Source organism: Hyperoodon ampullatus (assembly GCF_949752795.1).
Source record: "Hyperoodon ampullatus genome assembly, chromosome: 19".
In the NCBI taxonomy this organism is placed as follows: Eukaryota; Metazoa; Chordata; class Mammalia; order Artiodactyla; family Ziphiidae; genus Hyperoodon; species Hyperoodon ampullatus.
This window is the reverse complement of record NC_136932.1, coordinates 45,926,139-45,940,458: the sequence shown is the minus strand read 5'-3', so window position 1 is coordinate 45,940,458 and position 14,320 is coordinate 45,926,139. Positions and strand designations below refer to the sequence as shown.

Below are 14,320 nucleotides of genomic sequence, written 5' to 3'. Positions count from 1 at the left end.
CTATCTATACCCAGGGTGCTGAATATGAAGATTTCGACTATCTGTGGGATCAGGGGCTCGGCTGCCAGGGGCTCGGTGGGCCTTGCTCAGCATGGCCAGGCTCTGGTCTCGGAAGCAGGCCTGCGGGAAATCCCCGCTTAGGTAATCCACTGTCTGCACCAGGCTGTTCTGGCTTGCCACCGGACCGCCCCCGGTCCCTGCCCGGTAGTGGGCCCCAGCTGCCGCCGCCGCACAGTCGAGGGGTGCGCCCGCAGGCTGCCCACTGTGGAACGGCATGGCGAGGTCCTGAGACCCCGAGCTGTCGCTATTGGGAGTGGGCAGGATGTTGTTCCACAGGGGCTGGAAGTAGTGACCATTAGGGTAGGCCAGTGGGGCTGCCAGGCCGTTGACTGGTGGGGACGGGGTTGGCTTCTCCAGGGGTGGCTTCAGATGGAAGGCCTGCGCCATGCAGAGTTCCTGCGGGTAGGCGGGGGCCTTGCCCACGAAGCCAGGCCCCGCCAACTCGCGTCCTGCCGCGTGCTTGCCTGTCAGGCCAGGGGCCGGCGTCCCGCCGGCCTCACTGCACATCTGCTGTAGGTGGGCCAGCTGGTGCTGGTTCCAGGCGACTGGCTTGAGGTCGCTAGGGTAGCCAGTGGGGGCTCGAGAGATGCCCGTGGGCAGGTTGACAGGGCCTGCAGCGGGCAATGCGGCTGCGGCCGTGTGGGTGTGCTCCATGGGATTGACCACACATGAAGGCATTGGTGTGGGGACGCCGTGGGTCGACACCCGAGTGCTTGCATTGATGAGCAGACTGCGGCTAATGGGGCTGGGGTTGGCGATCTGGCCCTCACACACTGAGGTAGTGCTGATGCCTGCCCTCGTCTGGCAAAACTGGCTGATCTGGTGCACGATGCTGCTCAGGTCCGGGGGCTGGCTGTGCTGCAGGGTGGCCGCCATGGAAAGGGGGATAGTTGAGGTAGACACGGTCACATTCGGGGGGGCGTCTGAGTCTGGCATCTTCCGGCCTCCGTGCAGCAAGGGAGTGGGGAGGTGCTGGAGACCCTGGTGAGACAGGGCCTGAGGGTGGACCAAGCCCTGGGTTGGGGCCATAGGCTGAGGGGGGCCCAGGCCCTGAGGCTGCTGGAGGCTCTGAGGGTGGGACAGCGCCGGGGGTGGCGGGATACCCTGAGGGTGCTGCAGCGTCTGGGGAGGGGCATGGGCCAGGGTCTGTGCGTGCTGCAGGGCCTGCTGGCGGGCCAGAGCCTGGGCCTGGGGGTGGGCTAAAGTGCTGGGTGCCACAGTAGCATAGGGCGCCACTGGGGGGTTCATGATGGCCTCAGGGAGCAACCGGGCTCGGGTGCCGTCAAAGTCCTTGAGTATGCTTTTGGCTGGCACTTTGACAATGGCAAGCAGGCCTGCCTTGGTGGCAGCCTGAGTCGGGTAGGGGCTGTAGCGCTGGGCTGATGTGTCGAGGCCGTTCACAGTACGACGAACGTGTTTCCGCTGGGGAACCTTCACACTGTTGGGGAAGATTTTTATAGTCAGTGGGTTGTTTGCGACCTTCTTAGCATACGCGTCCAATTCGGCTGGGGTAGGACAGTGAGCGGTTCTCATTTTCTGTGTAGTGTCCCCTAGAGAGAGAAGGGGAAGGAGAGCAAAGAAGGAGACGGAGCTCGTCAGTGCCAAGCCCACCAGCCCTTCTAGATTCCCCATTTGAGGGCCTGGGGGGCAGGGCGAACTAGGCTGTCATCTCTAGTCTTCCACTGAGACCCAGCCTCAGACCCCACAAGAACAAGCACTGCTCACATTTAGTGAGTACTTCTAATGGACCGGGTCTTGTGCTGAGTGACAGGCTATCTCAACGAATCTTTGCTACTGCTTTAGGAGGCAGGTACTATCATGGTATTCCCACTTTACAAGTGAGGTCACTAAAGATCAGAATAGCAGAGCAACTTGCAGAAGTCTCGTATCTTAGAGAGCCAGAACTTGGCCAATTCTCACATGGAATTCTCTCCAAGTTCCTACCAGCCCATCCTGGCCTGGGGGTTGAAGGTTCTAAGCAGAGCTGTTTGTCAGGGCCACACAGTCCCTGTCCCATGACACCCTGAGGAAGAGGGTACCCAGAACGACTCCTCTACAGTCTGCAGTTGCCAGTGAGGCATCAACTTTCTCTCTGCCTTGGCAGCTGGGGCACCGTGCCGACTGGGTGGGCATCCTGGCGCAGCAGACAGGATGCTGCTTTTTCAGGGGCAGAGGAGGAAGCTGCCAACACCCCTTCCCCATCCCCAAGTCACAAGTTCACTTTTGTTTACAGCTTACTCTAAGCCTGACTGGGTGAAGATCAAAAGGCTTTATTTATTTCCTGTGGGGGTGACAATAATGACAGGGCAGCAGGGAGGGAACTGAGGAGAAAGGATTCAGAGAACCTTTAAGTCCTGAGAGCCAAAAATAGTCTGTATTCTGCCCTTGTGAGCTGTCACTTTCCAAAATGAAAGAGGAAAAACCTGCCTTCTTTGGAGACTGCGGAAACGCCGCTCAATGGGCCGCATTAATGCTAATGGTCTCTTTGTTCCCATCTCCAGTTGCCTCCCGTCAGGGGGCTCCAGCCGATGTCGTGCTTCCATCAAAAAGGAAAAGGTCTGAGAACAAGAGCTCTTTAAGGATGCCAGGCTGCTGGCAAGGGGTCTCTGCTCCCTTCTCCCTCTCTCTGGGGAGGGTCTCCCCTGAGTATACACAGAAGGTGCTTAATAAAGGCTTGCTGAGTAAGTACACAGACTGCCCAGAGCAGAAAAAAAAAGGGGACTGGCTGGGAGCCTTGGCTCAGCTAGCTGGTTCCCTCCCTACTTCCTCCCCTTCTAGGGGGCGGCCAGGGCAGACCAAGGACTGAGCTGGCCAAATGCCTGGCTTGTGGCCTCAGCTGGCTTGGCCCAGAGGAGACCCCATTCAAAGTCATGTCTCTGGGCATCAACTGGAACAGAAGTAGTCTAGTGAGTGTGCTAGCAGGAAAAGGGCACAGCTGCCTGCGTTAGGTGACACTGCTGGTTGGCTGGCAGCAACTGCTTAGAAACTGCTGCTCTTGGAAGCAAGAAAAGCAAGCTCAAGTCCAGAAGAGGCAGAGAGATCCGGACCCATGCTCAACGAGGTAGAACTTAGCAAAAAGGGTGCAGAAAGGAAAAGGTTTGTGCTTTCAAACACAGGCACAACGCCTTGAACTTAGTAGGCACTCCCACATATTTAAGGCTCTGCTTTATTTACTGAGTACAGAATAGTTGCTCCATTCATAAACGAAATGTTTGTAAGATGGCTGATTTGAAGGACTGATTTAGAAGGATGAATGTGACAGTGACAACTGAAGGCTGGAAGCAGAGGGAGGCAGAGAGGCCTGGAAGTCTCCCATCCACTAGGCAGCACTAGCTGGCAAGGAGGTCAAAGCCTGGAGAACAGAGTTCTGCGGCTTCTTATAAGCCACTGACCCTTAATAGGCTTCAGACTCCACAAAGTGGGGCCGTTTTCTGACCGGTTTTACATTCTCCTGGACAAGAAGACAGCAAAAAAGTCTGGGATCACTGACAGATCTTCCTAAACTCAAGGCACCAGAATTCCATTAGAAGCTGCCCTGATCAGCCACTGTACTCTTGTGTGACTGATCAAAAACGTGACATTCCTAGCTCAGTGTCTTCCTTACCCAGAGCAAACGTGTAGTAAGTGCTTGGTAAGTGTACTTGTCTGACTGAACAACTGGGACTCGGCTGAATAATGGGAGTCTGAAGCTGCTGGGTTTCAGTTCGGGCAGGAAAGGAAGGTCCGCTCCTCCATGTTGGAAGAGCTTTCCTCCATGCTGATGGGCTTCTCTCTCTGAAGGTCAGGGAAGAGAGACTGGTACAGCGGCTTGCTGAATAATAGAGCTCCTTTGCTCCAAGTCAATATCAACTCCAAGGCTGGTTTTTTCTAGCAGAGGCAGAGGTATTGATGGCTTGGCCTCAGTCAGAAGTATGGAGTGGGACACTACACCGATTAGTTCTCTCTGTCCTGCCTCCACTGATGCTGACAGTGGTGATGAGGTGAGGTGAGGGGCGGGAAGGGTGGACACAGGCTACAGTATGTTAAGGAAGAATCTCAAGGATGAGATGAGCATACTGGACAAGAAAGAGGCCACATTCTGGGAATCCAACACCACCCACCTCATGTACCAGATTTCAGCCCAACCCTTAAAAAAGAGCCAAGTTTTCCTCAGTACTTTATCTCAGTCCCCACAGAGGCACCCTGAAGACTTTCTTTCTTCTGCATCATCTTCCTCTAAATGCACAGCTAACACAGATACTACAACTTTGTAAGCAACTTATTTAAATATCTGGTACCAATGGTGTCATTAATTGAGACATAAGGCAGTGTAGAGAACAGAGACTCTGTGGTTAGAAAAAAAGAGATCCAGATTCGAGCACTGGCTTTATTATCTGACTACTCAGTCTCTCTCTCAGTCATTCCTCATTTATAAACAGGGATGATACCTGCTGTCCTACCTCACAGAATTACTAAGATCAAGAGATCCAATGAATGGGAAATGCTCTGTGAACAGGAACTATGACTGTCAATAGTTATTATTCAAGGATAGCAGGTTTGGCTGAGTCTGCCCACAGACGGGACAAAGTAACCTGACCATGGAAGCCCTAACTGCAGTACCTCCTGGACTTGAGTCTGAGCATTACATGTAGTAGAGAAAGCGCTGTTGTCTATTCCCGGAACTGGGGGGATCTCCCTGAATCCAGGCTTCCCTGCAAGGACCTCCCTGTTTATCCTTCTCTTTTGTAGATCAAAAGACATGGGTGGCTTATTGCAGCAGGAACCTCTAACCTGTGGAGAGACACAGGCAGTGTGTGTCAAATACAGGCTTTGGAGTCTGACCCAAGTGTGAGTTCTAGCCCAGTCACTGAATAGTAACGTGACATTGACAAACACTCTCATCCTGAAAAGAAAGGTAAGAGAGTCTCCCATATGGAATTACTGGGGAATGAATGAGAACATACATACAAATATTCAAGATAGTGCCTGGCATATGGTAAGCACTCAACAAATGTTAGCTAATGTTTCTGATATTTCTCTGTAGTTTATCCAGTCACTGGGCCAATTCACCATTTCCAGGTCTTTCCACTAGGGGGCAGATAAGCATACAGAGAAGTAGTGAAAAATTAATTGCGATACTTGCCCTAGGCCCCAAAACTACAATGAAAGAGGTCACAGTAACTGTCTAAAAGATGATCTGACGACCAGGGATCTTTGGTCATTTCAACCACTCTACCCAGAAATATTTACCAGGCCACCCTATCTATATACCTGACTGTGAGCTGGAAAAATAGGAGCGGAGGCTTGGGGTTAATGAAGAAAAAAATGTTCAAAAACACATTTTCTGGGGAATTGGGAGAAGATGGGTCAGAAGAAAATAGACTTTGCAAGTACAGAGTTCCAAAATGGCTGAGGTCTCTCAAAGCAAGTGACATTATGGAATAACAATCGAGAAAAGTTCTAGGAGGGCATCCACCTAACCACAACTGTGGTCTTCTACCAAGTGCAGGACCCACCCAGAGGCAAGATGTCCTTTAATCCAGCCTGAACTATGGCAAATTATACTTCTAGGTTGGAAAATGCATCACATCCTCCTATAGATGTAGAAGAGGAAGGGGAGAAGAGAAAATGTTGGCATTTGAAGGGAACAATCCTGTGATTCTGTACATAAGGCAGCTCAAGCCTGAGGAAAAGTGATTAGCCAGGTGACTGACAGTGCTGGGCCAAGAAGCCACGTATGCCCTCTCCTGACCCCAGACCCATCTCCCCTGCCTTGAGCTGACTCTTACAATATAAAGTATATTAAGCTACACACTCTTGCACTGTTGGTGGGAATGTAAATTGATTCAGCCACTATGGAGAACAGTATGGAGGTTCCTTAAAAAACTAAGAATAGAACTACCATAGGACCCAGCAATCCCACTACTGGGCATATACCCTGAGAAAACCATAATTCAAAAAGAGTCATGTACCACAATGTTCATTGCAGCACTATTTACAACAGCCAGGACACGGAAGCAACCTAAATGTCCACCAACAGGTGAATGGATAAAGAAGATGTGGCACATATATACAATGGAATATTACTCAGCCAGAAAAAGAAATGAAACTGAGTTATTTGTAGTAAGGTGGATGGACCTAGAGTCTGTCATACAGAGTGAAGTCAGTCAGAAAGAGAAAAACTAGTACCGTATGCTAACACATATATATGGAATCTTAAAAAAAAAAAAAAAAAAAGGTTCTGATGAACCTAGGGGCAGGACAGGAATAAAGATGTAAACATAGAGAATGGACTTGAGGATATGGGGAGGGGGAAGGGTAAGCTGGGACAAAGTGAGAGAGTGGCATGGACATATATACACTACCGAACATAAAATAGATAGCTAGTGGGAAGCAGCTGCATAGCACAGGGAGATCAGCTCGGTGCTTTGTGACCACCTAGAGGGGTGGGATAGGGAGGGTGGGAGGGAGACGCAAGAGGGAGGGGATATGGGGATATGTATACATATAGCTGATTCACCTTGTTATACAGCAGAAACTAACACACCACTGTAAAGCAATTATACCCCAATAAAGATGTTAACAATTAAAAAAAAAAACGTATATTAAGCTATAAATATCAGTACCCCATCCCCTCACCAGATGCAGAGTTCTGTGTTTTGAGCAACTTTTAAGACCCTCCCTAGGATGGGGGCAGGGAAAGGCTGAATAGCAGTTACAAAACTGGTTTTAAGGTCTCTACAGCTGATAGGCCTGGGCTCTGAGCAGCTCCTTGGCTGCTGGTTTCCAAAGGAGACAGCTTATAAGACAGCTTATCTCACCTTAATGGTAAATGCTTAATGCGAAGAGCTAAGTCACAACACAGGATTTTCTTCTTTTTTAAATTTTTGGCCGCACTGTGTGGCCTGCAGGATCTTAGTTCCCCAACCAGGGATCGAACCCACGCCCCCTGCAGTTGGAAGCACAGATGGCCAGGAAAGTCCCAGGATTTTTTTTTCTTACACATTTTGGGAGAGGAAAGAAGAAAGTTAAGTGGGCTTAAAAACACCACTGGGTTTTCTCCTCTGCAAAAGTTTAGGTGTAGTTAAGGAGAGCAACAAGAGGGTCAAAGGGATTCAAATACACTGTCCCCTAAACGGACAGGGAAGCCTGAAACCAGGGAAAAAGGATACCTCAATTCTTGAACAGAGATTTGGGACAGTGGTTGGCAGAGGCTACTTGGGGACTGCTTTGGGGAGAAGGGCATGAAGGTCCAAAGTCAGCAACTAAGATAAAGCTGCCAATTTGCCTTTCTTCCCAAATGGTCCAGCCCTTGATAGCGCGTCTCTGGGTGAAGCTGTCAGCGTATGCTAAGGGACCTAGAACAGTGAGCTGCTCTTTGTTACCTTATTGCGTGCTTCCGAGCACATTCCCTCCCCAGTCGTGTGCCTGGAAGTCTGGAACCAGTCACAATGCAGTGAGCATGCAGATTTGGGTGGCCAAGGAGCCCAGACAACTTTCTCACCCAATTATCATTGAGTAAGAGAAAAGCCGGGGAAGAGCTGGGACAGCAGAGCTGGCCTATTGTGTCAAGCAGCTGCAGAAGGAAGACTGTCACCTTCAGCTTTGTCGTTACGCAAGTTGGATTCACTCGCCAAATTCTAGAACTAGCCAGGCTCTGAGTCTTACTCTCCCTCAAAGAAAGGAAGTCAAGAGGCCAGACCATTTTTAACTTCTGAAGATGATCTCACAGAGCAGGGGGCGGCAAACTACAGCCTGCAAGCCAAAACCCAGCTGCTGTGCTTTTGTAGAAAGTTTTACTGGAGCATAGCCACACTCGTTTGTTTACATACTGTCTACGGTTGCCTGTGCCCTACGACAGCAGAGGTGAGTACATGTAACAGGGACCATATGGGATGATCCACAAAGCCTAAAATATTTGCTATTTGACAGAAAAATTTTGCCAACCTCTGTCATAAAAGATTCAGGTAAGGTGCTGAAGCTCCTTTTCTATTAAAGGGTAAGCCTAGATGCCTCATTGATTTTCCCTTTTTGCTCTGAAAGTCTATTCCAAATTTAGGGCCATTTTTACACTTGAAGATGCCGTACATGGTAATAAGCCAGGAATAGACTCTTTTCCTTGCACATGATGTAGTACAGGGATAGAAGGTAGGAATCTGGGAAAATACAAAGTATAAAGCCCCAATTCCAGCCAATGTAAGACAGGAATCTAACAGTTCTCAAAAACTCCATCTTATAGCAAGTATATTAACAGACACACGCCCAGAGAGACTGAGCAAGCTACCTTCCTATCCATTCTGGAGGCAAAAGCTTCTTTACTTGCTGTGAACTGAGGGCCACAGCTCAGAAGGCAGACAGCAAAGCCAAAGGGAACTGTCTATTTCCATGGCAGAGAGTGCTCAGAGAGCTCAAAACAACAGAACAGTGGATACAGTTTGTTTCAGAGATACAGTAAGTAATCTGGACTGTGAGTTTTCATTCAATTCCTCATGGGGGTTCAAACTGAAACACTTCTTTGATATATATATCCTGTAAAACTCCTTATAGCCTTATTGCTTAACAGATAGCTATCAACAACAATTAAAATTAAGATGATACACACTGGGGAATTCTAGTATTTAAGAGGATTTCTCAGGACTTCCCCAGTGGTCCAGTGGTTAAGAATCCGCCTTCCAATGCAGGGGACACAGGTTTGATCCCTGGTTGGGGGAACTAAGATTCCACATGCCGCAAGGCAACTAAGCCTGCGTGCTCTGGAGCCCGCGCGCTGCAACTACTGAGCCCGCGCGTCGCAACTAAGATCCTGTGTGCTGCAATGAAGACCCAACCCAGCCAAATAAACAGACTAACTAAATTAATTAATTTTAAAAAAAGAGGATCTCTCTGATCAGAGAAGTGTCTCATATTGTTGACAAGTTTTGCAGCTGCTTTCTTGCTGTCTGTGCTGAAGAATATCTTGGAGGTACCAAAATTCATGGTCAGTGTACCCCAAATGTGCTTCTGGTATAGCTCAAATGTAGGGAAAAAATAAAGGATCACATCCTTCCCTGGGATCCAGATTACTTACATTTCTGAAGTCCAGTGTTCATCTGCGTGTGAGAAAGAAGCTGAAAGGACAGGTCACCTGGCCCTGGTAGACAGGCTAGCATGGCAGACCGGCATCAACACAACATGGGGCAGTCACTCACACTGTAATGACAAAAAAACAAGGTCATGGAACACAAGGCAACTCACTCAAGGAAGATACCAGGGACATCGGATATGAGCAACAGTGGTCCAGGTTTAGACAGATAAACAATTTAATTAGTAGCATGTTGGTTGAAAATATATCTATGTCTTTATCTGTAGCACAATTTGCTCTCAACTATTACTATGGCTCAAATATTTCAGTCAGCACAGATACTTGGGTGGGGAAAATAAAAACTAGAAAATACCTATCCACACAAACAACTGAAGGTCTTTATGTTCACAAGCTGTAGATGCACTCGTCTGGCATTTGCATTTCCCGTAGACTGCCTCTCCGTACTGCTTTTGGATAAGCCCGTGTGGCTGCCAGATAAATGGCATCTGGCTTTCATCTGTGCCCCAGCTGAGGCAGGAGCAGAAAGGCTAGGGCACAGTCTAACTGAGGTGAAGGAAAAGATGATTTCTCCCTGAAAACAGAACAACGTTCCTGAAGAGAGCTCGCCCTCATAGGGCCCAGCTCAGTCTATTCTCAGCCTTGGCCGGCAGCTGGGGCAGTCAGACATTTCCAGAGACAGTACAGTATATGAGTTGCAAAGGCACCCAAAGTCCAACTTATGACCCCAGTAATCTGAACTTACTTTGTTTTTGTTTTTGGCCGCACCCTATGGCTTGCAGGATCTTAGTTCCCTGACCAGGGAGTGAACCTGAGTCCTCAGCAGTGAAAGGGCGGAGTCCTAACTACTGGACCGCCAGGGGATTTCACCTGAACTTACTTTTAAAAAGAGGAAGGAACAAAGCATCCTAAGAGACAAATTAACTACTATTAAAGCAAACTGTTTGTATGTTTCTAGGGATTCACCTTGTTATTGCCTTTCACACAATTAGACCTCCAGAACCCAAAAAAAGAAAAAAATTGCTTTGCTCCCCGGGTAAATCAAGGAGGTGGTAGGCTGCCAGCAGCCCTCTTTGGGCAGGCAATCCTGACATTGTATCAAGATGGCATGGTTTCATCAGTGAAGTCTTCCAACAAGACGTATATAGCCAAAGCAAGCAGACACTGAAGTAGCCTTCTGTAGGGAAGGAAGCCTTGTCAACAATTTAAGCTCCCTGTGTACCAAGGACCAAGCTTTTTCCCAAACAACTATAATGTACTAAAACACATTAAATTCCTTTCCCATACTGCAAACCCCGGAAATCAAGGTAGCATATTAAGGCTTTAGATCACAACAAAAGAGGAATGGGGGAAAGCTCAAATGTTAAACAAAGACCACAAAACCTCTTTCTTTCCCTTAGAGGGCCCTCTCAAGTATGTGAAACTACCTTGTCACGATGAGTATCAGAGAGCTCCAGCTGGAAAGGCCAGGTAGCTGAAAAGATACTTTGTAAAAGAGGCTACTCAAACTGTGTCTAAGATAGCAAGTGCAGAAAGAACTGAAGAGTGAATGCCTCAATGAGAATGGAGCTGCCCCAGAGTTCTGGCACGGATTCAGTCTTTTCAGGTCTCTGGTGGGTGGGATGACAGTATGAACACAGTGTGCCAACTGCAGTGCCTCAAGAAATAAAAAGTCTTCTGTTAGGGTCAAATGACTGAGGTACTGCTCACATCCCTTCCCTTGTGAATGCTGATCTCTATTTAATAACCTCTCCCCTATGGTCCTAATATAGCTGAGGGCAAACTCCAAGGAAAGGAAGAGAATTAACAAATACTGGAGCCTAATACTGTGAAATGGACTGTGTGAGGGGCTTTAGTAATGTTTTCTTATTTATTTATTTATTTAGGTATGTATGTATGTATGTCTGCCTGCACTGGGTCTTTGTTGCGGCGAGCGGGGGCTACTCTTCGTTGCAGTGTGCAGGCTTCTCATTGCAGTGGCTTCTCTTGTTGTGGAGCACGGGCCCCAGGAGCGCAGGCTTCAGTAGTTGTGGCTTGCGGGCTCTAGAGAGCAGGCTCAGTAGTTGTGGCGTACAGGCTTAGTTCCTCTGCGGCATGTGGAATCTTCCTGGACCAGGGCTCGAACCCGTGTCCCCTATGTTGGCAGGCAGATTCTTTTTTTTTTTTTTTTTTTTTTTTTGCGATACGCGGGCCTCTCACTGTTGTGGCCTCTCCCGTTGCGGAGCACAGGCTTCGGACGCGCAGGCTCAGCAGCCATGGCTCACAGGCCCAGCCGCTCCGCGGCATGTGGGATCTTCCCGGATCGGGGCACGAATCCGTGTCCCCTGCATCGGCAGGCGGACTCTCAACCACTGCGCCACCAGGGAAGTCCTAGTGATGTTTTCTTAATTAGGTCTCCCAACCTTTCTTGGAAGTAGGCAATAAATTCACTTGTCATCTCATCATCTCTAGCCTGTATTACTACAGTAGCCTTCCAAATGGTCTCTCTGTTCCACCCTTGACCCATCACCCAATCTACTCTCCACATAGCAGCCAAAGTAATTTATTTTTTTTAACTGGAAATCATATCAGCTCAACAATCTCCAATGACTTGCCATCTCACTTAGAATAAAATACAAAATCCTAACGCGGCCCACGAGGCCTGCCATGATCTGTCACGTGATCGTTACCTCTCCGACCTCATCCTCTAATCTCCCCTGCCCGTCTTGCTGACTCTACGAGCCAGCACACCCCCACCTCCAGGCTTTGTAATTCACCTGGAAAGCGGAGATACTGTGACGATGGGGGTACAAAAAACACATTCATTCAGCTCTCTTGCAGACACACTCTCTCCCTGTACTTTCTGGAAGGAACCAATCTATGAATGATCATTGTAATCTCTGATATACCTAGTAAATCTTGATGCCTTGCAACCAAGAAGAGACGAGTGGAGGTTGTGGATCCTAAGAGTTGACTGTAACATACTGCCCTTCAAGCCACAACTCTGGATTTCAAGAGGCAGAACAAGAGAGAATTAAGTCAGCTAAACTGTGGCAAAAGGCATTAATGGATTTACTGACAGCAAACAAAGGAACAAAAATAAGAGGTGACTTCTGTAAAGACTCCAGAAAGTCAGTTTTTAGTTTGTGCAGGAAGAAGTAAATGAATAAGAAAGACACCAGAGCATGGGACCCTCTATGATTATGTTCCCAACCAGAATCACCCAGCAAGTCTAGACTACTCTTGAGCTCTTACTGGCATTAACTGGGCTGCTAAGAGTACAGCTCTTAGTTTGTGCACCTTTCTTTAAGAGTTCTGCCATCCTTAATTTTCAAGCCCCCTGAGCAGTTTTACTGAAGTCAAGAATCAGATTCTGCCAAGGCAGGGAAGGCAGAGAATGTGGCAAGGTCACAAAGGGTATGATGAAACAGGAAGGAAGCAACTTCCTTCCACAACCCATTCTAGAAAGCAGGGATGCATAGTATAAAGCACTCCTCTGGAGGCTTGACAGCTGAGCACAAGCCTTTTATTTAAAAACTTCAAACCACCCACACATTTTGATTACCATCTGGCTTTTTCTTAAACGCTAAATTCCAATACAATTTACAGCTGATATTTCCAGAAGCACAATTAGACCCAGAAATCAACATGAGCTCTACCTTCTCTGAAAGGGCCTCAAAATTCAAGTCCAGACGACGGAACAGAATCAAGTAGTAACCTGGTGCTCAGACCAAATGAGCTGCAGACGCCACAGAGAAAGAAAAAAGATCTCCTTGGCAGAGCCTCTCTGGGAGCTCTCAGACAGCTTTCCCACCACCAGCTGGTCTGCTGCCTAAGCAGGGGGACGATGGTATTACCATGAGCACAGAACTAAGGTGTCCAGACTCTGCTGGGGCATTTGCACAAGTGCTAGCTTCTCCCAGACTACCTCTAATTAAAGAACAAAAAAACCCTGGCCCCACTGAGAAAACTCAAAAGGACTTTCATCCATGCCCCCCACTAAGACTGACAGAGGTTTTATTAAGAGTTGTGATGTTACACTCTCTGCTTTCCTGGGTGGCATCTGATAAAGGACCATCTCTGCCTTAGGACAGGTTTGTGCCGGTAGGAAAACCTCCGCTGTCTGTACTGTTTGTCCCTGTTTATGCTTACGGCCACTGAAGGGTAGAAAAGGAGGAAAAGGAAGACTCCTCTTCATATTTTTTTTTAGTGAGAAAAGGAAGGGAGAGAAAATAAAATGCTAGCAAAGGCATTTTCACTTGGGAGCTGGGGGTGAAGCGATCTAGAGTAATCACTTCCCAGCACAGTCTCCCACTCACACCCTAGTGCCTCCCAGTACCCTTCTTTGCCAAGTCTCTCTCCTGCTTTCCTTTTCCTTCCCTGCCTTCAACCCCACCTTCAAAAAGACCCCCCCACCGCCGCCGCAAGAAAAAGGTTGACTAGCCCAATTTCTGATTCATGCTGTGGTTCAAAATTTTAAACCTACCATTTATGGACTTTAATTAAAAAATGAAATTGAGAGCAGCATCTCTGAAATACCAAGTAAAAAAAAGAAAATGTTATGCCCCATGTTATTTGACTCCACTTTATAAAATACACCCAACAGTGAAAATCCTAAGCACACCATTTTAAGAGAATATGATTAACACTGAGAAACTGCATTAATTAAAAGAGTCATCACTATCTCTGATTAATAAGCCTTCTCATCCATGAGGTAAAAGGCTTATCTAAAATGACTACTTTTCAATAGTGGGGGTAGAAGTTTTATCCTACTCTTCCCCATTCTTACTCCTGGGGTCCAAGAAATTAGGTTAAAACCTAACGGAAATACTGCTCTGGGGAAAATAAACAGGGTCAAGGATGGCAAAAATTACATGTTTATCAAATCAGACTCTGCAGAATCAGTCATCTTATGGTCTGTGTCAATGAAATAATCTATTCAACCGGTAATTTTTGTCAGTCCAGGTAACTGTGAACTTCCAACTACCTTGTACTTTTCACTATTTACTCAATCTGAGTAACATTCAGTCATTGCTCAAAGGCATCTTTCTTCTCTATCTTTGACTCAATAGGGGACTTAAAGTCACTTGTAATTGTAACCTCACAACTCTGGGCTGGGACAAAGAGCAGGAGAGAAAGATGGATGTTCACTCTGGACTAACTTTGTTGAAAGCCCAGAACTATCCCTGCTGCAAACCATCTCCACATAGCTGAACACAGAGG

At 47.7% G+C, this 14,320-nt stretch overlaps 1 protein-coding gene across 1 annotated transcript; it reads right to left on the bottom strand.

The window, feature by feature from the left end:
• On the bottom strand, positions 1–9,188 carry FAM222B (family with sequence similarity 222 member B; the record flags this gene model as incomplete). Its single annotated transcript, XM_079726100.1, has 2 exons — positions 1–1,610; positions 9,107–9,188. The coding sequence occupies 2 exons, from the start codon at positions 9,186–9,188 to the stop codon at positions 1–3; spliced, it is 1,692 nt and encodes a 563-aa protein (XP_079582226.1).
• Between the last annotated feature and the right edge of the window lie 5,132 nt (positions 9,189–14,320).